This window comes from Symphalangus syndactylus, chromosome 6 (assembly GCF_028878055.3).
Source record: "Symphalangus syndactylus isolate Jambi chromosome 6, NHGRI_mSymSyn1-v2.1_pri, whole genome shotgun sequence".
Lineage (NCBI taxonomy): Eukaryota > Metazoa > Chordata > Mammalia > Primates > Hylobatidae > Symphalangus > Symphalangus syndactylus.
The window spans coordinates 41356393-41382241 of record NC_072428.2 but is presented as its reverse complement, the minus strand read 5'-3'; the positions used below and the strand labels follow the sequence as shown (position 1 = coordinate 41382241).

At 36.2% G+C, this 25849-nt stretch overlaps 1 protein-coding gene and 1 long non-coding RNA gene across 7 annotated transcripts in view; one reads left to right on the top strand and one right to left on the bottom strand.

The window, feature by feature from the left end:
* LOC129484389 (uncharacterized) overlaps positions 1-20127 on the bottom strand; it is a 32568-nt gene extending 12441 nt beyond the window's left edge. The window contains exons 1-2 of the long non-coding RNA XR_008658430.2: positions 19920-20127; positions 11219-11339 (exon numbers count right to left, since the gene is read on the bottom strand). This is a non-coding gene — a long non-coding RNA (uncharacterized lncRNA). The remainder of the gene's footprint in view (positions 1-11218; positions 11340-19919) is intronic.
* Positions 1-25849, top strand: part of PDE3B (phosphodiesterase 3B) — a 231252-nt gene that overhangs the window by 192649 nt on the left and 12754 nt on the right. For 4 of the 6 annotated variants that reach the window (XM_055282322.2, XM_055282324.2, XM_055282325.2 and 1 more), the window contains exons 8-12: positions 2853-3001; positions 3785-3922; positions 4878-4989; positions 7131-7244; positions 17249-17448. In XM_055282322.2, coding sequence (XP_055138297.1) covers positions 2853-3001; positions 3785-3922; positions 4878-4989; positions 7131-7244; positions 17249-17448 — 713 coding nt within the window. The remainder of the gene's footprint in view (positions 1-2852; positions 3002-3784; positions 3923-4877; positions 4990-7130; positions 7245-17248; positions 17449-25849) is intronic. The other 2 variants (XM_063641062.1, XM_063641063.1) reach the window with 1 other exon arrangement.

Here is a 25849-nt window from a genome sequence, read left to right as displayed (position 1 = left end):
AAGAGCCTGAGTAGCCAAGGCAATCCTAAGCAAAACAAACAAAGCTGGAGGCATCATATTACCTGATTTCAAAGTATACTACAGAACTACAGTAACAAAATAGCATGGTACTGGTGTAAAAACAGACACATAGACCAGTGGGACAGAATAGAGAGCCCAGAAGTAAGGCCACATGCCTACAACCATTTGATCTTTGACAAAGCCGACAAAAACAAGCCCATTATTGGGGAAAGGACTCCCTATTTAATAAATAGTGGTGGGATAACTGGCTAGCCATAAGTAGAAGATTAAAACTGGATCCCTTCCTTACACCATATACAAAAATCAACTAAAGATGGTTTAAAGACTTAAATGTAATACCCAAAACTATAAAAACTCTGGAAGACAACTGAGTCAGTACCATTCTGGATGTAGATACTGGCAAAGATTTCATGACAAAGATGCCAAAAGCAATCATAACAAAAGCAAAACTTGACAAATGGGATGTAATTATACTAAAGAGCTTCTGCACAGCAAAATAAACTATCAACAGAGTAAACAGACAACCTACGGAAAGGGAGAAAATTTTTGCAAACTATGCATCTGATAAAGGCCTAATATCCAGCACCTACAAAGAACTTAAATTGACAAGAAAAAACAAACATAAAAAAGTGGGCAAAGGACATGAACAGACAATTTGCAAAAGAAGACATACGTATGGCCAACAATCATATGAAAAACCACTCAGCATCACTGATCATTAGCGAAATGCAAGTCAAAACCACAGTGAAACACCATCTTACACCAGTCAGAATGGCTGCTGTTAAAAAGGCAAAAAATAACAGATGCTGGTGATGTTGGGGAGAAAAAGAAACACTTATACACTGTTGGTGGAAGTGTAAATTAGTTCAGTCATTGTGGTAGACAGTGTGGTGATTCCTCAAAGACCTAAAAACAGAAATACCATCTGACTCAGCAATCCCATTACTGGGTATGTATCCAAAGGAATATAAGTCATTCTGTTATAAAGCCACAGGCATGTGTATGTTTATTGCAGCACTATTTACAATAGCAAAGACATAGAATCAACCTAAATATCCACCAATGATAGATTGGATAAAGAAAATACAGTACATATACACCATGGAATACTATGCAGCCATAAAAAGAATGAGATTGTGTCCTTTGCAGGGACATGGATGGAACTGGAGACAATTATCCTTAGCCACAGGAACAGAAAACCAAATATTGTTATGTTCTCACTTATAAGTGGGAGCTAAATGATGAGAACACATGGACACACAGAGGGCAACAACACACACTGGGGCCTGTCAGAGGATGGAGGGTGGGAGGAGGAAGAGGATCAGAAAAACAACTAATGGGTACTAGGCTTAATACCTGAGTAATGAAATAACCTGTACAACAAACCCCCTTGTTACATGCTTACCTATGTAACAAACCTGCACTTGTACCACTAAACTTAATAAATAAATAAAATGAAAAAAAATCACAGCTAGTGAAGTAGTGAGGCTAGGACTCGTTTCTATTAGTATTTAGATTTGAATCCAGATTCTATTTTACTCTATAGTTTGGGCTCTATCTTATATGTCCATAGTGGAACAAGTAATAAATGATTACGGTAGTTTTTCTAAAAGAAAAGGCAAAGAAAAGAAGATGTAGTATATATACATCATGGAATACTATGCAGCTATAAAAAAGACTGAGGTAATGTTTTTTGCAGAGACATGGATGGAGCTGGAGTCAAACTAACATAGGAACAGAAAACCAAATACTGTCACTTGTAAGTGGGAGCTGAATGACGAGAACACATGGACATAAAGAGGAGAACAACAGATACTGGGGCCTACCTGATGGTGGAGGGTGGGAGGAGGAAGCAAATCAGAAAAAAATAGTAATTGGGTACTAGGCCTAGTACCTGGGTGATGAAATAATCTGTACAACAAACTCCATGACACAAATTTACCTATATAACAAACCTGTACATGTACCCCTGAACCTAAGGTAAAAGTTGTTTTTTAAAAAAGAAACAAAATATTACCCACACCTCAAAATTACCCATCATGACCCTTCCAATCATATGCCCCAAAGATAATGATCTTTTTGTCTTTCATACGCTTTTGAACTTTTTTTAAAGAGAATCAGAGAGTATGTACTTTTGTGCCTGGCTTCCTTCACTAAACATTATATTTTTAAGTACCATCCATATTGTAGTCTCTTTGCTCTGTAGTGATCAATTGTGTAAATATACCACAAGTTATTTATTCTACTGTCGATAGGTTTTGGGTAATTTCCCTGTTTAAGATATTACAAATAGAATGAATATGAATGTTTTTTAACACGTGAATGAATGCTATTTAGCTATGAATACTGCTCTCATTTTCCATGTGATTTGAGAAAAGAAATTATTACATTGGTAGAGATATAACTCACCATTTATAATATTATGGTTTAAGGTTTACATGTGATTTAATCTTATTGATTTGTAATTATGATTTTAGAATTTTTATATCTAAAACTCAGAGATGTTGGAAATTGTTTATATCAAATTGGTAAGAAAATTTCTATTGATAGGAACTTTTTCTTTTTCTCACTTTTACAAAGAATATCCACTTAGCATCCATGAGTAGATATGAAAGATGAGTCCAATACAGGAAGTGTCTCTGTTGCCTGAGCATAAGGTATCTAGGCAAAATAGCACAGGAAGATACAACTTAATGGTATCATGAAATAATTTAGATTGAACTCCATTATGATTCACTTTATCTAAATATTTTTAACAATTATTTTTCATGTAAAGCTGTACATACAGGGCACATTTTACTCCTATGTATTACTATTATATTTTTTGAAAGGTGAAGAAGAAAACATTTTCTCAAAAGAATCATTCAAACTTATGGAAACTCAACAAGAAGAGGAAACAGAGAAGAAAGACAGCAGAAAATTATTTCAGGAAGGTGATAATTGGCTAACAGAAGAGGCACAGAATGAACAGCAAACAAATGTAAAAGATAAACTTTCAATATGATTATGTTAAGGTGAAATATAATACTGTTAGTACTGGTTTCATTACTTTTGCCCAGAACAAGATTTTTGATGTAATAGTATTTTTTGATTTTTTTACTGATAAGTCACTATAACTGAAATACTGCTTGGGTTACAAATAATACAGTAACTTGTTCTAATTCTACCATCCTAAAGCAACAAACTACATTCAGTTTTAAATGAACATATTTTATTTAGTTTTACATAAAATATATTATTTTCTATTCTGATATTTTCTTTTGCATATGTGAAGGTATAGAGGATATGTGCATGTTACTAAAAACAATGAAAATAATGTATTTATAATGGCAATATAGTTTTGTTCTTAAATTTCAAAATTTAGGCTTTTAGGGAAAAGAAACACCTATTTCTTTTGAAAAATTAATAAATGCCAATATAAGGATATGTTTTTTTTTTCCTCTTACCCTTTGATACCTGTAACTACTAAAATGAAAATAATAGACTTTGGATTTGTGTAGTAATTTGGAAATATAATACTTTTATTCATAAAAATAATATAAGATTAATAAGTCTTATGCCCAGGAGTTATGTTTTTAGTTTTTGAAGATAACATTCTAGAAAGAGAAATTAGAAGGGCAGATAAGACTATATTTAAGAATAACCATTATAGAAAATAGTACTGACTTTTTTTAATGTTTAATCCTAAGTGTTCTCATTGTAATATATATTTTACAGTATTTATAAAAGATACAATAAAGTTGTTGTTTTCCTGTATGTACAGATTGAACAGGAAGTATCACTGGATCTGATTTTAGTAGAAGAGTATGACTCATTAATAGAAAAGATGAGCAACTGGAATTTTCCAATTTTTGAACTTGTAGAAAAGATGGGAGAGAAATCAGGAAGGATTCTCAGTCAGGTTTGCTTTCAAATATCTACTTTTTAACTGTAAATTAATTTTTCTTAAATCTTTATAAAAAGCAAATCTAATATGTAATGGTTTAGGCACTAGTTCAACAATGACATTGTTCATTAAGTTATTTTCAGAAAAAATTAAATATATACATAAAACAATTATATATAAGATGTAGATCATACTATTATATATATGACAAGTAGTTTATTTGACCATATTAATGGGATTTAATTTATGCTAAAGAAATAATAAAGATTTACATTTTCTTGAATGTTGAGGTTGAAAAGGATATGAAAAAATCGTCTAGTTCTAACCACTGAAATTTAAGCTTCATTTTTTTCACCTGCACTCCCTATAATTTACCCAAGGCCAGATGATTCATTTCATGCTAGAACCATGGGAAAGTACTTTAATTTTACCACCCAGACTCAGGGTTATACCTGATGGGTCCGCATAACAGCATCAGATTAACTGCCCCAAAATATTACTCTCATTAATTACTTTAATATCTTATTTATGAAATGCAAAAACATAAGGATAAATTTTGTGAAAGATATATATAAGTTCATTTAATTGAAGTCCTTAGTGCTAAAAATGTGATAAACATAGTATTGTTTTGAATTTTTTTTTTGATACCCAGAGCTAGATTAGAATAGAATTCACATGACCTTCAGTAAATTAGGAATAAAAAGCTAAGGAGAAGAATGGAAAAATTTTAAAATTGGGACATGATATGTATGGTAAGCCTTCTTTAATTTTCAGTGGCTTTAGGGTGATATCTTCCATTCTGATTTTTTGGAAAGAATTAATTGTAGGCAAGTTTTAAATAAATTATTAATTTAAAGACATATATTAATACATGGTTAACATTCCAAAATACAAATCACAAAAACATTATACTCAGCTACAAATAGAAATTCTGATTTTTAAAGTAAACTTTATTTTAATTGACATTTAGGTTATGTATACGTTATTTCAAGACACTGGTTTATTGGAAATATTTAAAATTCCCACTCAACAATTCATGAACTATTTTCGTGCATTAGAAAATGGCTATCGAGACATTCCTTGTAAGTATTAACATATCTTATTATTTAAGTTCAAATAATATGGGTTTTGAAACTCTTTATCATCTTTCTCTTCAGATGGTCCCTTAAACACTTTTAAAAGTGCTTGTTTGAAGTTTTCTTTTTTTTTTTCCTTGAGACAAGAGTCTTGATCTTGTCATCCAGGCTGGAGTGCAATGGCGCGATCTTGGCCCACTGCAGCCTCTGCCCCCGGATTCAAGTGGTTCTCCTGTCTCAGCCCTCGCAGCTGGGATTACAGGCACCCGCCACCACACCTAGCCAATTTTTTATATTTTTAGTAGAGATAGGGTTTCACCATGTTGGCCAGGCTGGTCCTGAACTCCTGACCTCTGGTGATCTACCTGCCTTGGCCTCCCAAAGTGCTGGGATTACAGACGTCAGCTGCCGTGCCTGGCCTGAAAAATTTTTAAATGGAGTTTTAAAAAGAAAATTTGTATTATACTACCTAGATTTAACTGACTACTGTTAACATTTTGTCTGTTTTCTGTTAACATTTTGGTATATATTCTCCAAGAGTTCTTATATAAATTTATTTTTTGTAAAGGTAGTCATAATATTGATACATATTTATGATCTGCTTTTTCACCTGGTTATTATATAGTATACATCTTTCTATTTTTAAAATTAATTGCCTGAGTACTTTGTCTTTTTAAAAGTTAGTCAAGAGTTTCAGAAAATCATTCACTTAAAAATGTTTAAAATTGATCATCTAATTTCAGTTTTTAACTGTGTTCTGATTTATGGAATAATTTATTGGCTATTATATATTATGTTTGAATATAATTTGAGTTCCATATTAGAAAAAGATAGGACTGTCTTTATATATTGTTTACAGTTTCCCTCCATGTGGACACATTTTTGAGAAATTAGTTCTATAAATAGTGAATTATTCTTCAATTGGCATAATAACTCACTAATAATGTTTAATAATTTAAGATGAGTTACATATACTATAATTTCCACTTATAAATTGTGCATTCAAAAAAGTGGTTGAATTTTATAAATGGAATATAGGGATACTTTAAGATGGACTTCAAGGGAAATGGAACGAAAAGAAAGAGGTGGTAAGGAGTCTTCACTGTCAGCTTCAGTTAGGATACATTAGTTAAGAAAATAGTCTCTGGACCTAACTTTTCTAAACTTTAAAAATTTATGAATGAGAATAACAATAGTACCTACTCCATAGGTAGTAATAATATAATTCATGTAAAGCACGTATCAGAATTCATGACACTTAGTAAATGGTTAGTAAAAAGTGGTGATATATTAATAATAATTAAGTTCCCAGTGTATGCCATGTCATGTCTATAGGCAAAACAATATTATTTTATCTACTAATGCATACATATACATTAAATATTTGTTGAAGTGTTAAATTTTTATTGGATATCGATGTTAACTGCAATCATTAGATTCACATAGGTTATCTTATTCAGTCTTTTTTGGCAAAGTTGTATTATCTACCTTTTATAGGTGAGAAGTAAACTCAGAAGGATCTTTCCCAAGATTATAAAACTAGATACCAAAGTAGTGTTTCAGTTTTAGGTCTATCTGACTTCTGAAGCTTATACTCTTTACACTATGCCACATTGCCTTTTCACATAGTGGAATTTCAGTAAATTGATGTTTTATTGATCATATATGATGTGTCAGACACTGTGCTGGATGCTTTCACATATTTTGATTTAATTCCTGTGGCAAGCCTGAGACATAGTATTTCTGACCTTTTTGTGGGGGACACAAATGTAAGTAATCAGAATTTGTAACTGTTCTGTGTGCAAAACTGTTTTTTGTGCAAACATGGGTCTCTGTAATCCAGACACTACATGATATTTTTGAAAGCCACAAAATAGCAACCCTAAGAACATTTTCCAGTGCCTTTCAGTACTCCTTGGCTATCCTGCCTTTTCTTTGGCACCTTTACTATGTTTTCATAGTATATGGGAAAGTTTTTAAAAGATAATTTTTTTAATACATCAAGAGACTTTAGATGAAATAAAATTCAATTGTGGGGAATTATTCTGTCACATCTTTTTTATGAGGACATAGTATGACTAGGAAATTATTGTACTTTTTAAATGTTGTGTGTTAAACCTAACAGAAAAACGTTTTGGTGACTTTAGATCACAATCGTATACATGCCACAGATGTGCTACATGCAGTTTGGTATCTGACAACACGGCCAGTTCCTGGCTTACAGCAGATCCATGATGGTTGTGGAACAGGAAATGAAACAGGTACTTCCTTTTACAAATCTCTGTTAATTATTTTGATCAGGAATAGTAAATCAAGCTTTCTCATTTCATTACCTCTGTTCTTTTAAATTTTTCATTAAGTAACTGTTTAGTACATATGAAGGACTGTGTAAGTTTTTGTTAACCACTTATCCCCAAGTTCTACTGTGTAAGTTTTGATGCATAATAATGACATGAAAATTTTTAAACCTGATACCCATCTTAAGAGGTAGATTAATATTCAGTACTGCTGGATCTATCATGTTTCCTTCTTTCCCCCATTCTTTTGTTTTCCTCACTGAGGTAGCCACTATCCTGAATATTAGGATAATTAGTCCTTTGTTTTTTTAAAAAAAAAATTCTTTTTTTTTTTGTTTTAAGTACATCACATACATTTAAAATACATAACATTTGAAAACCAAAGAGAACATGTTTAAAAGCCTCACAAAGTATTTCAATGATGACATTAAAAACTTTTATAAACAAATTTTGCTTCCAAAAAAGTTAATTCTATTCCTTATCACAAATAATAGTTTATATGAATACAATGAATCATAACATTTATAAGTTCTCTTATTCTAGCTTATTAAAAGGGCCAGGCATGGTGACTCATGCCTGTAATCTCAGCACTTCTACGGGCTTAGGCAAGAGGATCACTTGAGGCCAGGAGTTTGAAACCAGCCTAGGCAACAAAGCAAGACTCCATCTCTACAAAAAAATTTTTAAAAAATTTAGCTGGATGTGGTGACACACACCTGTCCTAGCTACTCAGAAGGCTGAGGTGGGAGGATCTCTTGAGCCCAGGAGTTCAAGGCTGCAGTGAGCCATGATTATGCCACTGCACTGACATATATCAAGACAGAATTTGCTGTTACCAATACTTGAGAAATAACATTACCATACTAACCAGTGTAAATGTCATAGACTCAACCACTGATACTACTTTTTACATTTGGGTAGTTGAGTCTAAAGTATGCATTATTTGTTTAACGGATTTGCTTTATGTCACTGGTTCATTTTTGTCTGCCATCTGTATTTATTCTTTCTAGTGCCCTTCATTCCTTCCAGCAGTCCTGTGCTTTTATTAGAGATAGTTTTCTTCAACTTTTTTGTTATAGATATCATTTTGTCTTAGAAGAATATATTTATATTTTAGCATGTTTGAAGGTATTATTCCATAATCTTCTGACTTTCACAGTTTTTGTTGACAAGTCAAGACTTAGGTCATATTGAGAAATATAATATATAAATATAATATGTTCCTTTTTCTCTTTCCTATTGGTTTTTAGCATTTTAACTATGATGTACTCATGTCATTTTTTTTTGTATTAATCTTGCCTGATGTTTAGTGAAGCTTTTGAATATGTTGATTGGTGGTTTTTTACTGGTTTCTATCATGCTCTTCAAAATTCAGCCTCTCCATTGTCCAATTCCAAAGCCACTCCCACATTTGTAGGTGTTTGTCACATCAGTACCTCACTTCTAGGTGCCAAAAGTCTGTATTAGTTTCCTATTGCTGCTGTAGTGAGTTACCAGAAATTTAGTCACTAAAAACCACACAAATTTATTATCTTACAGTTCTGGAGGTCAGAAGTCCAAAAAAAGGCTTCACTGGAGTAAAATCAAGGCATCAACAGAACTATTTTTCTCCTATATACTCTAGAGGAGAATTTGTTTCCTCACCTCTTCCAATTACACTCCTTGGCTCATGGCCCTTTCTTTCTTTCTTTCTTTCTTTCTTTCTTTCTTTCTTTCTTTCTTTCTTTCTTTCTTCCTTTCTTCCTTTCTTCCTTTCTTCCTTTCTTTCTTCCTTTCTTCCTTTCTTTCTTCCTTTCTTTCCTCCTTCCTTCCTTCCTTCCTTCCTTTCTTTCTTTCTTCCTTCCTTTCTTCCTTTCTTCCTTTCTTCCTCTTTCTTTCTTTCTTTCTTTCTTTCTTTCTTTCTTTCTTTCTTTCTTTCTTTCTTTTCTTTTCTTTTCTTTTCTTTTCTTTTCTTTTCTTTCTTTCGGAGACGGTGTCTCACTCAGTCACCCAGGCCAGAGTACAGTGGCTCGATTTTGGCTCACTGCAACCTCCGCCTCCTAGACGGGTTCAAGCAATTCTCCTGCCTCAGTCTCCCAAGCAGCTGGGACTACAGGTGCACGCTGCCATGCCTGGCTAATTTTTTGTATTTTAGTAGAGTTGGGGTTTCACCATGTTGCCCAGGCTGGTCTGGAACTCCTGAGCTCAGGCAATCCACCCGCCTCAGCCTCTCAAAGTGTTAGGATTACAGGCATGAGCCACTGTGCCTGGCCAGCCCATTCTTTAAAGACAGCAGCATAACATCTTCAAATTTCTTTTTGACCCTGACCTTTTGATCTTTCCAAGGAACTAGTGAAAATCAATCCAGCTCTGCAACCTTGGCTTTCTGTGCAGAACACACTTAACTGACAGCGACTCTCTTAATTTTAGTCTCTTTTGTAGTCTGGATAGGCTGAGAATTTCCTGAATTATCAAGCCCTTATTCCTCTTTGCTTACCAGTTCTCCCCCAATCTTTCTTTTTCCTCTCATATTTACTATAAACAGTAAGAAACCAGACTACACCTTCAATGCTTTGCTTGGAAATTTCCTCAACTAAATGTCTAACTTTATCATTTGTAAGTTTTGTATTCCACATAACTGCAACACCTAATTCAGCCAAATTTTCTGTTACTGTGTAACAGGGATTCCCTTGCCTCTAGTTTCCAATACCATGTTCCTCATTTCCTTCTGAGCATTCATTGGCAATGCCCTTAATGACCATTTTTCTATCTCCAGTCTGTTCTCAATGACTTAGGTATAGTATTCTCTAAGACAATATATGTTTTCTCTCTCATGCTGCACACTTCCTTCTGAGTTCTTACTAGCAGTGTTATGAGTTCTCATACATAGTGTTATGGAGCCAAGTATCTGTAGAAGAAAGGCAACCAAGTAGCTTTGGGAAACCAAATAGCTATTGCAATGGAAAATTATGATGAAAACTAAGACTAGAAGGACCATGGGATGTGCTGTCCTATTCTCACTGCACTGGAGAACTAATAGAAAATAAATGACAAGTTTAGGGCTGTAATTAATGTTGGAGAACCAGGTAGCATCTCTGACTGACCTAAAAGAAACCCATATTTTTTTAAAATTTATTTTATTTATTTATTTTTTTTGAGACGGACTCTCGCTCTGTCGCCCAGGCTGGAGTGCAGAGGCGCAATCTCAGCTCACTGCAAGCTCTGCCTCCTGGGTTCATGCCATTCTCCGGCCTCAGCCTCCTGAGTAGCTGGGACCACAGGCACCCTGCCACCATGGCCCGCTAATTTTTTGTATTTTTAGTGGAGATGGGGTTTCACCATGTTAGCCAGGATGGTCTCGATCTCCTGACCTTGTGATCTGCCTGCCTCGGCCTCCCAAACTGCTGGGATTATAGGTGTCAGCCACTGTGCCCGGCCAAGAAACCCTTATTTTTTATAGTAATAGGATCATAACTTCTGAAAATAAAACCCAATGTCTGATCCTGAAGTTGCTTGAAATACAATGCAAATGAGTTTGTGGCCTCAGTAGACTTCTTATGTTAGAATTAAGATATCAAATGGGAAATAAAGGATCCTGATAATCGAAATGAGATTATTTGTATAGATTTAAATAAATATTGCCTTGTATTCCCCAAATCCTGCCGATTCTTCATGCTGGAAACAGTCATTTCTGCTTGTGTTGATTGCCTGAAAACCCTGTAGTGACCTCACTTGAGATTCTTGATTTATAGGGAAATAATTCACTTCCAAATCCAACTCCACTGTCACTCATTTCTTTGAGATCCATAATTAAACTTAAATCCTGCAGATCTTAGGGGAATAAGTATTAAGTCTGAACACCAGAATAATTTACCAATTCATATTGGTAGAAACCTGGGGGATATATGTCTGAATAGACTTAAGGGTGTTAGACCAGGGAGAAAGGAAGATATACCTACCAGAGATTCTGGAGTCAGTGTATCAGCTTGAGCAACTGGCAGTGGCTCTAACAGTTTGCCTCATGCGTTGTCTAAAGTATAGGCATCAGATGAAGTAGAATTGTTGAAACGTCCTTGTGTACTGTAGAGGAAGGAATCCAGAAGCTCATAATGTTAAGATGTTGAAATGGGGTGATCATATTCAATTTTATCACCCATCCCTAACTTTATCCTCAAGAAGTATCCTCCTTTATCACAGTGGTGAGAAATATATTTCAGCATTAATTCCTGGAGAGTGAAATGCTATGCTGGTCCTACAGCCAGAGTTAGGGGCTTAGGGAATTTAGATGATAAAAGGATTTTGGCCTGGGTTCATCTCATAATGGTAGTTAGCTGAACCACACTCATTTTCTGAATGTATAGTTTGAGTAAACATATTCAGCAACTGGCAGAATCCCTTCATCAGTTCATTGATCTTTGGAAAGAGGACCATCGTTGCAGGAAGGATCAAATGGAATCTCCAGGAATTGCCTCATTCTGGCAAAACAGTGAACCAAAAGCAATATACCACATTCCTAGATGAGTTGCAGAAATCAGTGCTACTATCAAATACTTAATAGATGCAGGAATGGTGATTTCCATCACATTGCTCTTCAACTTAATTATATAGCTTTTACACAGGATAAGTAGATCCTGGAAAATGATGGTGGATTATTCTCAATGTAATCAGGTGGTTACTCTAGTTGCCACAGCTGTTCCAGATGTGGTCTCTTCTTTTAATAAGTTAACCTAACTTGTGATATTTGGCACAGAGCAATTGATCTGGAGAGTTGTTTTTCCTCCATAACTCTTAGCAAAATTCACAAGAAGACATGTATTTACATGTGGCAAGCATCACAATACACTTCTATTGTCTTAGTTCTGGGTTATGTCAAGTGTTTCATTCTCTGTTATAATCTAGTCTGGTCCCATAAGTTATCAAGGTCAGCCATTATATTGATGAGATAATGATGAATAGCTCCATTGAGCAAGAAGTAACAAATATCCTAGATGCCTTCATAAGAGTACCAGAAGATGAGAGATGAGAAAAATTGCACAAAAATTCAGAGATCTGTCATATCATTGAAGTATACTAGGGATCCAGTGGTCTAGGACATGTTGAGATATTTCCTCCGAGTTGAGGGATAACCGATATATTTGAAATTCTCTACATAAAGGGCTCTTTGGATTCTGAAGGCAAATTCATGACTTCTGAGTACTGTTGCTTCAAAATACTACTGTAAGGCTGTATGTGCAACCCAGAGCAAGAGAAGCATGTGAAGCAATTTCTACTTGTTGTGCAAATTACTCTGCCATTTTTCCATCTGACTGCCAAAAGAAAATGTCTTTTGCAGATAGAGATCCCCTGTGGAGTCTCTAGAAGACCACTACAAGATAATTACAGTGTAAATACATGGAGTTTTGAGACAAAACCAGGCAGCTTTCCTCAGATAATTATTTTCCTTTCTGTAAAAGCAGCTAAATTGTTGTTGCACTTTGGTAGAATCTGAATACTTGGCCATGGGCACTAGATTACCATGTTACCTGCCCATAATGAATTTGGGGCCCTCTGATCCTCCAGTTCATAAGTTTGTCATATGCAGTAGTTCTCGATCATCAAGGGGAAGAATTACTTACAATATTAGTTTTGAGTTGCTCCTAAAAGCACAGAACGTAAGCTCAGACTTCCATGACGTTTATTCCTAATACACCAATACCTCTTCTTTAATCCATAGTTATGGCTTCGTGGGGAATTCCCTATGACCAGTTGACTTAAAGAGAAAGACCAGTTGCCCTGGTTTATAGATAGTTCTGCCCAATATGCCAGTACTTCCTGAAAGTGGATAGCTACAGCATTGTAGGATCACTCAAGGGTATCTTTTCAAAGGTAATAAGGTAAATCCTTCCTGTGAGCAGATCAAGCGGTGAATCAGTTGGTCAAGAAAGAGACATGGCCAGCTGAAAGGATCTATACTGATTTATGGTCAGTAGCTAAGAGCTTCCTTGGGTGCTTTGGGACTTAGAAGGAAACATATTTTAAAATTGGAGTTTTTAATTGGACAAGGTGTTTTAGTTAGGAGGTTTATGGCTAACCTTCCCAGAGTGGTGGATATTTGTTTGCTATGTGAATGATGCTTAATTTTACATGTCAACTTGGCTGGGCAGTAGTACCTACATATTTGGTCAGACATTAATTTTAATATTTCCTTCAGGGTATTTTTTGGACAAGATTAACATTTAAGTTGATGGACTTTAAGTAAAGCAGATAACCCTCCATAAGGTCAGTGGGCCTCATCCAATCAGTTGAAGGCCTTAATAGAAACAAAGACTGACCTCCTCTGAGCAAACAGGAATTCCACCAGTAGACAGCCTTCAGACTTGAACTGCAATATCAGCTCTTCCTTGGGTCTTTAGCCAACCAGCCCACCCTGCAGATTTTGGACTTGCCAGCCTCGCAAGTTCCTTAAAATAAATCTCTCTCTGTCTCTCTCTCTCTCTCTCTGTGTGTATATATATAAATAACCCTCACTAATATATAATATTTGCCAAAGGCCATTCACTGCAAAGAAGGCTCTTGATGATCAGGTGGACAAAATGATCTCTTATAGCTATCAGTCTCTTTCCTTATGAACCCCAGTTCTTATTCCGTGGGTTTATGCACACAACAGCTAAGTGTATTAGTCCGTTCTGACATTGCTATAAGGAAATACCTGAGACTGAGTAATTTGTGAAGGAAAGAGACTTAATTGAGTCACAATTCTGCAGGCTGTACAGGAGGCATGGCTGGAGAGGCCTCAGGAAACTTACAGTCATGGCTAAAGGTGAAGGGAAAGAAAACACCTTCTTCACAGGATGGCAGAAAGGAGAAGTGCAAGCAGGGGAAATGCCAGATGCTTATAAAAGCATCAGATCTTGTGAGACTCACTATCATGAGAACAGCCTGGAGAAAACTGCCCCCGTTATCCGGTTACCTCTACCCTTAGTCCCACCCTCGACATGTGGGGATTATAGGGTTACAATTCAAGATGAGATTTTGGGTGGGATCACAGCCAAACCATATCCCTAAGATGGAAAGAATAGAGATATTATGTATGGGCTGAATACCATGGGCTTCTTCTCTACAGCTCACCTGGCTCAGGCCTCTGCTGTGTGCCTTGCTCTCCAGTAAGAGAGACCAATGGTGAGCCCTTAATATGGCACCATTCCCTGAGGGAATATTCAGACATTTGGGTGGTGGTAGGTTGATTACATTGGACCCTTTCCTTTATGGAAGAGACAGCTTTTGTTCTCATTTATTCTGGATGTAGATTTACCTTCATTGTCTATAGTGCTTCACCATCGCCATCCTTGAACTTACTTACTGCCTTATTTACCATTAGGTTATTATAGGTACTATTGCATCTGATCAAGAAACTAATTTTTCTGCAAATTGTGGCAGTGGGCTTATGCCCACAAAGTTTACTAATCTTTCTGTGAACCTTATCAGTCTACATCAGACCTGAGAGAATGGTAGAATGACATCTTTAAGACTCAGATGGGGTTCCTGCTAGGCATAAATATTTGTGGAGCTAACCTGTGGGATAGGAGTACTATCCCACAAGATGGGATTTGTTCTTTGAACTGATGACCATTATGTGGTATTCTCTTCCATTGGTTCAAATACCTGTTTTTGTGCTGGTACCATGCTGTTTTTTGTTTGTTTGTTTGTTTGTTTTTGAGACAGGGTTTGGCTCTGTCACCCAGGCTGGAGTGCAGTGGCATGATCTCAGCTCACTGAAACCTCTACTTCCTGGGCTCAAGCCATCCTCCCACTCCCACCTCAGCCTCCTGAGTAACTGGGACTACAGGTGCATGCCATCATGGCTGGCTAATTTTTTTTTTTTTTTTTGTATTTTTTATAGAGATGGGGTTTCACCATGTTTCTCAGGCTGGTCTTGAACTCCTGAGCTCAAGTGATCCACCTGCCTTGGCCTCCCAAACTGGTGGGATTATAGGCATGAGCCACTGTGCCTGGCCCATGCTGTTTTGATTACTATTGCTTTGTAATAGATTTTGAAATCAGGTAGTCTGATGCCTCCAGCTTTGTTCTTTTTGCTCAAGATTGCTTTGGCTACTTGGAATCTTTTTGTGGTGCCATATGAATTTTTTTTTCTATTTCTCTAAAAATGTCATTTTTTTTTGTTGCTAAGTATGTAGAAATGCAATTGATTTTTGCGTGTTTATCTTGTTGCCTGCTAACTTGATGAACTAATTTATTAGTTCTAATAGTTTTTCAGTAGATTTCTTGGGATTTCCTACATATATGAGATTAGGCCATATGTGAATAAAGATAGTTTTGCATCTTCATTTCCAATCTGGATGTCTTTTACTGAGGCCTCCTTTTAAATGTGTCAGCAAATTTTTAAAATCACAGTTTTCTGAAATGAAGTGAATAAATGGGATTCAAAGTAGTTATGTTTCATTGCCTTTGCCAACTGTGTTCTTTTTTGTAGTGTTTTTTTTTGGAAACATATATAAGCTAATGTTTTAAGATTCTAATATATAAATTCCAAGTAATTACTGAATTTAAAGGAAATATTTTGCCATTTTTGATTTTTAAAATATATTTTAAAATTGTAGGGAAAGTCCAGAATGTGTATCACATAGGAAAATTCAAATTATTGACTCCGTATTGATATTTAAAGTCTTATTAGAAATTTGAGTACTTACATATATCATTATGCATATAATTTAACTGCCTCATGTTTGCTTTTTATACTTATTTTAAAAATAGCTCTAAGCCGATGTAGTGGTACATAACTCTAGTCCAAGCTACTGAGGTGGCTGAGGGCAGGTCAATTGAGATGAGGAATTTGAGGGTGTAGTGTACTATTATGATTGGACCTATGAATAGCTAGCTGCTGCACTCCAACCTGGGCATCATAGCAAGGCCCCATCTCTAAAAACATAAATTTTTTAAAAATGCTCTAGTGTGGGTATTCCAAAACTTAATTTTGATACTAATTATAAATAGCATGAAAATAATGAGATATATTTATAATTGTCACTAGTATATTAAAGTCATGTTAAAAAATTCTTGTGATGGTGTATTAACCAAAATAGGATTAAATAATTCTTTTGGACTTTAACAAGCCAGAGCATTATTTCTAGGTTCCCCCAATGAATACAACCAAGGAAACTTTGTACCTAATATCTCTGGTTTTATGTGTCTACTTTAAATATAGTTTCTTTTTCCTTCTTATACTTTTTAAAGACTTCTTTCGCAAAAATAATAGAATGATCATCTAGATAGATGAAGCCACCAAAATAGAAAAAAGAAGAAATCAGTACTAAGATATTAAGACACCAGAAGCAAAGTGTGGATAGCGAACATGTTGTTTCTAAGAAGAGGATAAAAATAGAGTTATGTTGACTGAGATGTTCCCCAGTTTTCCATGCCTTTTCATTTTCCACTATTTTTTATTCTGTTATATTATACGGAGCTTCATGAAAGAAAACAAAAGGGAGATAAGGAGTTGTAGTTAGGGCTACAAATGAAATGTAATCTTTCTGGATGAGATTTGAAAAGCATCTATGTAGAGAAGCTTAGTTTGGTAAGATATTAAATTCCTAAATCTTTGTAATGTTTTCATCAAATTTTATTCTCTAGTATTGCCTTTTTCTGTTATATCATATATCCTGGCCATTGTATCTATCTAGTCATTAAATAGCAAATATTTAGAAAATCAGAGGTTTTTAAAATTATTATTTGCCTGAGTAAGACGCATCAAACTTGTATGAGAATCCTATCATGTCTTGTAAAGTAAGCAACTTCAGGGTCAGATTTAACACTGTTCCTCTCTACTAACATGTTAAATTGGGAATAATATACTCTTTTAAGTTCACAGATTTTAGTTTTAAATCAGCAAATAAAATAAGTAATCATATTACCTATGAGAATCCCCTCCATAGCAAAATTGTGAGGAATTTATGTGCTAATGCTGGTTTATTTTGCTATTTATTGTTTCTCAGATTCTGATGGTAGAATTAACCATGGGCGAATTGCTTATATTTCTTCGAAGAGCTGCTCTATTCCGGATGAGAGTTATGGCTGCCTGTCTTCAAACATTCCTGCATTAGAATTGATGGCTCTATATGTGGCAGCTGCCATGCATGATTATGATCACCCAGGAAGGACAAATGCATTTCTAGTGGCTACAAATGCCCCTCAGGTAGGAAATATTTTTCAGAACCTTTAATTCTGAAATTTTCAGTCATGCTGTGTATCCCTTTATAAATCATTCAGTTGAATCATATGGCCATTCCATCTGACTTTAATACCCTACATTTTAATTAATTGGGTAATAACACATGGCATTAATGTGATGTGTGCTAGAAAATTAGGGGAAGAATCAACTTCTTGAACTAGAAAATAATAAACAGTTTTTGAAATAACTCATTGTTTTGTGAAATTCTAGAGTCCTTGCTGTCAATATTTTTGTCTTTAATCAAACCAACAAAACTGACTGTATTTAAGATTTCTATTCCTCCTATTTAGGCCCATTGTATGGCTAGAAAGCTATAATGGTTGAGAACTATTAATCTTTTTTGCTGTTCTCTTTTTTCCCTCAAGATTTACCTTAATACCAGACCTAAAATCTCTTACTTCTGAATATATTAGTGTATGTAAAAATTCTTCTGGTATATTATTTTTGTACCTAGTATAGCTGGTAAGATATAAAATTCCTTTAAGGTCACAATTTGCATGAGGAGGCAAGAGTTCCCAACAAATAGATACTGTAATTGCAATAGCTTTAAACATTAGGACTTGGAACTAAATACATGTTGTGTTTTGCTTTGTTTTGTTTTTTCAGACGGAGTCTTGCTCTGTCACCCAGGCTGGAGTGCAGTGGCACAATCTCGGCTCACTGCAAGCTCCGCCCCCCAGGTTCATGCCATTCTCCTGCCTCAGCCTCCCGAGTAGCTGGGACTACCATGCCCAGCTAATTTTTTTTTTTTTTTTTTTTTTTAGTAGAGACGGGGTTTCACTGTGTTAGCCAGGATGGTCTCAATCTCCGACCTCGTGATCCGTCTGCCTTGGCTTCCCAAAGTGCTGGGATTACAGGTGTGAGCCACCACGCCTGGCCCTAAATACATGGTTTTAAGTAGAATTTAGTGTGGTTGTGGTTTAAGCAGATTTTTGTGTGGTAACTGGGTTTGTTTATGCTGGGGATTCCTGAAATGTCATCTGTGTGTTTCTAATTGGATGCTTTATGAAGAGTAGATATTCACTGGTTGTTGCTGAATTCATCTTACTTCCCACTTCTTTATTCTATGTTTAAACCTTGGCCCTGATCCTTTCATTTTCTGTAGCCATTTTCTGTTTTTCTTTTTTTACTTCAATCTCTTTCATATACTCCAACTTTTTTAAAAATAGGAGGTATATTCTCTTGAATTGTGAGCGTGTGTGTTGGGGTGGGGGGAAGGAACGTAGGGAACTATGAATATGTATATGTGTAAATGGGTATAATGGTGTATGTGTGTGTGTGTGTGTGAATAGGTTAAAAGGGCCGTGTGATTAATTTATCCAATGAGACTTTATTAATAGCTCATGATTTCCACAGGCAACTTTCTGATGAATTTAAATCTAGTTACTAGTAGTTGCCCACTTTCTAAGTATTATTTTTAAAAAAAGTACCTTCTAAGTGGCACATATTTTCTTATTTGCAATACCATTCTGTAAGAATCAGATGCCCATTCTCTCAAACCTAGCACATCATAATCTGAAAATCCTAGTCCTTTGGTGAATCATAGACCTGAGGATTAATGGCATAGTGGAAAAAGCAATGGACTTGAGATTAAAAGTCCTGTCTTAGATTTCTGATTGCCCACTTATTAGCTGTATGACCTCAAATAAAGGTTTATTCCTCTGAACCTAAAAATAGTTATCTGATATGATTAAGGAGGTAACATATGGAAGGTTTTATACTGTTTCTGATGGCATGAGAAGCTCCTGAATCAGAAATCACGTAGGTAGAAGTTACTTACTGTTCTAGTCCACTCCGTTGTTTTGTTTTGCTTTGTTTTGTTTTGAGACAGAGTCTCTCTGTGTTGCCCAGGCTGGAGTGCAGTGACGTGATCTTGGCCCACTGCAACCTCCATCTCCTGGATTCAGGCGATTCCCCTGCCTCAGCCTCCCAAGTAGCTGGGATTACAGGCGCCTGCCACCATGCCTGGCTAATTTTTGTATTTGTAGTAGAGACAGGGTTTCACCATGTTGACCAGGCTGGTCTCAAACTTCTGACCTCAGGTGATCTGCCCACCTCAGCCTCCCAAAGTGCTGGGATTACAGGCATGAGCTACCATGCCGGCCTACTCTCTGTTTTTATTACTGCTTTCATTTTCGTAAAGTATATCCTCCCTCAAGGATGTTACAAATGAGTGAATTCCAATGTTAACTCTCTCACATGAAGATAATTTAAAACAATGTTATATGAACAACTTATACAAGTTGCATACTCAACTGCTGTCCTAATCAAAATACAGTCGTGAAGTCTGAACATGATATCAATAATCATGTTATTTCTAACTTCTCATTGTTAACGAATTGCCATTAGATAAAGCCATAGGAAGTGCTAGGCTTTCCATCCATGGAAAGGAGATGGATTAGAAAGTTCAACTGTGAAAATGCATAGCCTCTTACCTAGTCTCCTTGCTTGTTCTCTGCTCACCTTCAGTCTATTCTCAACACGTCAGCTAGAATGTGACCCTGTTTAAGTGTGTTGCATCACTCTGTTCCAGACTCTCTTGCTAGGCGCTGTCGCTCACGCCTGTAATCTCAATGCTTTGGGGGGCTGAGACATGAGGATTGCTTGAGCCTAGGAGTTTGCGACCAATCTGGGCAACATTTGAGACCCAAAATAGTAAACTCTCCAGTGGCATTCACCTTACCCCTAGTAAATGACAATCATAAAGTGTTCTGCAAGGCCGTACATTATTGGTCCCATTAAGTCTCTCTCTCTCTCTCTTTTTTTTTTTAACTTACTCAAGTCTAGTCTCACTGGCTTCCTTGCTAATACCATCTCTGTGCCTTTCTGAGAGTGTTTGCACTTTCTGTTCTCCCTGCCCAGAGGGCTTTTCCTTTAGATATCCGTATACGCATTTTGTCACCTCCTTCCATCTAAAATTTCAAAATCCCCTTCCTTATACCATTATGCTCCTTCTCTCCTTTTTTTCCATTGCAGTGATCATTTAGGATACTGTATATTTTGTTTATGTACTTTGTTTTTTATATGTATCTCCTCAATGGAATATAAAGTTCCACAAGGGCAGGGATTTTTGTTTTTTATTCCATAATACCTAGAATAGTGCTTGACATACAAAAAGCATTTAGTAAATATTTGTTGAATGTTGAAGGATGTCCGAATTCTTTGCTCTGTAGTACTCCTAGGTTTTCTGAAATATGTTCTGTGCTTCCCAAAGTAACAAAGTTTATGAGGCCTTCTTCATCTAGCACCTGTGAGATAAGGACCCTTGTAAAAATCTAGGACTTAATATGGTTAAGTAACAAAGTAGGTTCTTTCATCTTTGGAAACTCAGTGGGTCTAGTCAGGCCATAATTAATGAAAGATATTATAGTTCCAGTGTATTATAGACAGTAGCATATAATACCACCAGCTGGGTCAAGCATTCTTCTTCATTCTCATGGTAAGGAATGTGTGCTAGCAAGATACAGGAGGATTCTTGCCATGAAAGAAGGTGATACATATAGTCAGGTATATCCCGGAGGAATGTTAGTATTAATAAGATTCTAAGAGATTTCTGAGCTATTTCCAAATGAGAAGTTGGCTGAAAGATGGTGGTTAGTGCTTGAGATAGTAAAATTTCTGGAATATTTTTATGAGACTGGGTAAAAAGAAACAAAATTTTAAGTTGAGATTTGTAAATGTTTTGTCTTCCAAAATATGGATTAAGATGACTAAACACATGAATCTGTTTCCCCTTCTTCCTGAGAATGCATTAAAATAATAGTAAGATATGAAGTTCATTACAACAGAGAGCAATAAGAGGAGGATGGGTATTATCACCAGCAGATAAAAAAAATTTTTTATAACATTTCTGGAAAATGAAAAATGGATGAATATTGACAGATAAAACAAAAGTACCCAGCATAGCTGGAACCCCAGAGAGACTCCTGTTACCATTTGCTCCTGCTTGCTCTCCCTGTGCATACACACACCTTTATGCAGAGTGACTAAAACCCTATGTTTACTTCCAGGCAGAAAACTCATCTCTTAGATATTGAAGGAACTGCCTGGAGAGAGTAACAGTTCCTAGAGTGGGTATTAGTAGTCCAAAGTAAATTTCTCTCATTCTAGATATCTAATAGCTGGCACCCGTTATTCTAAAGCAAAACTTGCTAGGTAACAAACCCTATCCACATTTACATAGTTCCCACTCATTCATCCCAAGGGGAGAGATTCCACAATAAAACATACATAACAGCAGAGAGATTACAACTGAAATCTAGAATTCTTTTTTTTTTTTTTTTTTTTTTGTGAGACAGGGTCTCACTCTGTTGCCAGGCTGGAGTGCACGATCTTGGCTCACTGCAACCTCTGCCTTCGGGGTTCAATAAATTCTCCTGCCTCAGCCTCCCGAGTAGCTGAGACTACAGGCGCATGCGACCACGCCCAGCTAATTTTTGTATTTTTAGTAGAGATGGGGTTTCACCATGTTGGCCAGGATGGTCTCAATCTCTTGACCTCGTGATCTGCCCACCTCAGCCTCCCAAAGTGCTGGGATTACAGGTGTGAGCCACCGCACCCAGTTTAGAATTCATTTTTCTATATACACAGATAACCAAGGATCATCAGCCATGGCATTAATCAGAAGCTTGGAAAGAAAAGGCTAAGATGGAAAGAATAACTGACCACAGGGAGAATCTAGGGAATAGAGAAGCATCTAATTATTTTTTTAAAATGTGTTCTCAGAGAATTTGAAAAAATATTGCATCCATAAAGTAAGAACAGGAAACTATAATAAAGGAACATCAGAGAACAAGTTAGGCTCTTAGAAACTAAAAATATTACTGCAGGAAATTTTAAAAAGTCAATATAAGCATTGGAAGTAAAAGTCCAGGTAGTCTCTCCCAGAACATAGACCAGGAAGATAAAAAGAGAATATAAGGAAGGAGAAGATAAGACATGGGGGACTAGGTCAGGATGTGACTAGTGGAAGTTCTAAAAAGAAGGGAGTCTTTGGATTGAAGGGGCTAAGTGCCAGAAAAGTTGAATAGAGAAAAAAAACTCAAACCCCACACATAGCACATCATGGAAAAATTTCAGAACACCAGAGATTGTTTAAAAAAAAAAATTCCTGAGAAGATGAAAATAATACATCTATAAAAGAACAAAAATTCAACTGTCATTGTATTTTAGCAACAATAGATGCTAGACAATACTGGAATGAAGTCTCTAAAATTATAGGGGAATTCATTCATTCATTTATTTGTTCAAGTATTTATTGGGTGCATATTGTGGGATAGGCACTATTTAGGCATTGTTATAATAAAACATGGGAAACGTTTTAAATAAACATGTTATGTTAAATAAAACATGGGAAAAAATCTTGCCCCTCATCGAACTTACATTCTAGTACAGCAAGAAAATAAATACATAAATAATGTGTGTGTGAGCGAGAGAGAGAGAGACAGAGCAAGAGAAAGAGAGACCAAGAGAGACAGACAGAGAGAGAAAGAGAAAATTATGACTTAAGAGCTAGGAAATAAGTAAAATGAGAGGAGATAGGAAGTGCTGGCGTAAGAGTATTATTTTCAAGTTAGAGTTCTATATTCAGCTAAGCTACCATTTTACATAAGAGCAAAATAATGAGATTCTCAGATATGCAGTGATTTTAAACAATCACATCTTGACCATCCTCAGAAAGTTATTTTAAAATGTATTTCAGCAAAACAAGGGTGGTAACTAAGATAAAGGAAGATAAGGGATTATTAGAAATTTTCGAACTGATATGTTTTGTCTCTGTGTCCCCAGCCAAATCTCATCTCAAATTGTAATCCTCACATGTCAAGGGCAGGGCCCTGGTGTGAGGTGATTAGATCATGGGGGCGGGTTCTCCCATGCTGTTCGTATGATAGTGAGGGAATTGTCACAAGATCTGATGGTTTAAAAGTGGTAGTCTCCCCTGTGTGTGCTCTCTCTCTCTCTCCTGCTGTCTTGTGAAGAAGGTGCCTACCTCTCCTTTGCCTTCCTCCGTGACTGTAAGTTTCCTGAGGCTTCCCCAGCCATGTGGAACTGTGATTCAATTAAACCTCTTTTGTTTATAAATTACCTAGTCTCAGGTAGTATCTCTATAGCAGTGTAAACACAGAAAAGAACAAACCGAGAACAGTGTAAAAGAATCCTGAGATAACAGCTGTTCATCAAGACTATTTCTTTACCCTACAAAAAAACAAGAAAACTAGCTGCTTTGTGTTCTGTAGCACCTTATTTATCTGCTATCTCTCTACTGCATTTTTTTTGAGTTGGGAATATTATTTTTTAAATGAACAGTCTTTCTTAATCTTTTTCACTTGAAGTGCCTTCTTAGTTGGCTAGGTGTGGTGGCTCACGCCTGTAATCCCAGCACTTTGGGAGTCTGAGATGGGCAGATCATGAGGTCAGGAGATCGAGACCATCCTGGCTAACACGGTGAAACCCCGACTCTACTAAAAAACAGAAAATTAGCTGGTCGTGGTGGCGGGCATCTGTAGTCCCAGCTACTCGGGAGGCTGAGGCAGAAGAATGGCTTGAACCCAGGAGGCAGAGCTTGCAGTGAGCCGAGATCGCGCCACTGCACTCCAGCCTGGGCAACAGAACGAGAGTCCATCTCAAAAAAAAAAAAAAAGAAGTGCCTTCTTAGTCATGAGATAATGGCTATGACCTAGATTTTTGTTAATGTTTCCTCTTGTTTCTTATGTTTTAAAAGGGGACGTTTGTTCAGATTAGTCAGACTTATCCTTGGTAAGATCTAAGTCTTTCTTATGTCTGAAGGGTTTTCTCTTGTTCTTATTTAAGTGTTACTATTTGCTAAGATTCTGTCAGTTTGTATTAAACCCCTTCTCAGATCTTTCCAACTCAGAGGGTGAAAAGTAAGATTTATGACCAACTAATTTGTGTTGCCAAAGTATTGATGTATTTGCTGTAGAGAGAAGGATCTATAGCTAGAAAAAGCAGGTAACAAGATGCTTTAGCACAAAGTCAAAGGATGTTAGTTTATTGCAGCTCCAAATGAGCTGGGGCCCTGTCTTTTTTCTCTGCTTCTAAGAGCCTGCAGTAAGAGCTGAGGCTTCATTATCTGTTTGCTTGAAACGTTTTTCTTGTTTGGTTTAAGCTTGGTCTGCTGCTCTGTGTGCTATCTTCAAGTATTCTTCTAAAGTAGAATTGACATTTGCTTCCTACTTACTGCTTTGTGATTCTTTCTTGCCTCCCACTCATCTTTGAGCTTGTGAGTCTACTGGGGTTCAGCAGGGAACCCCTTCCACTTACTCTTCAGATAGGCTTTTTCCTTCTTATGTAGTGACTTGGTTAGCTTTTCTCAATCCATTCTCATTTTCACCATGTCTTTGAAGTTTCCAGTATGGTGATTATATCTAGATTCTAATACTGATTCAGACTCCCCCCTCCCATTTTATATTTCTTTGGCAATTTCAGAGGGTAATTTGAATGGTGAAAGAATTCTGAACTTGCTCATTTTTTTAAAAAACTGATCTTGCTATCTGTGAGTTTATTAAGTCAGCTAGCTTCACAGGGCACTCATTGTACATTGTGTTTTATTGAGCCCAGAATCAGATTACTTCCTCCTGAACAGACAGAACTGTTCTCATAGTTAAGTCTTTGTCGCATTTGAGCATGAATTAGTCAAATCATTATTAAATGTAAATGACCCCTTAGGGAGTTTTCGAAGCTTACTCTTTCTGTTTGGTATTTATGTTTAGAAGTTGTATTACAGGTGGTATGAAATGCCTTTATATGGCTCATTGCAAAGTTTAAATCATACCATTGCTTTTATAAAACCAAATAGCGTAAAAAATAATCACTTAGTGTTATGCATCTGTGCTTAAATCTAGGCTATAGCTAATTTTCACAAATAAGTAGAGCTATTCAATTAAGCTCTCAGAATATGTATCCTACCTGAGATCTCATTCTGTCCTTCTTTCTCATTACACAGTAGGCTCCATGAAAACAGGGATAAGGTTTTAATTTTTATCTCTGGCCTTTAACACAACTTGGCTGTAGCAGTTTTTTTTAATAATTACTATGCTTTTTTAATAATTTAAAGAATTGCTTAATTTTTAGAGGTGGAAGAGGCTTTAGAAATTATATACTCCACTGATTTTAAGTCTGTATTCCAAAGTCCTAGAGTACTGAGGAGGCACCTCAGGGTCTTCCACTGGAGTGAAGTGTAGAACAAGTGAGTAGTACCACACCATTTGAACCAGAGGATTTGTGTTTTTATCTGTTACATAGTTCTGTTTTACTCCCAGGCACTGTGTGAGGATGGGAATCCAGGATATGTCTGTCTCAGACAGGCAGGTCTCTTACTTACCCTGGACAGTACTGCTTCCTCTTC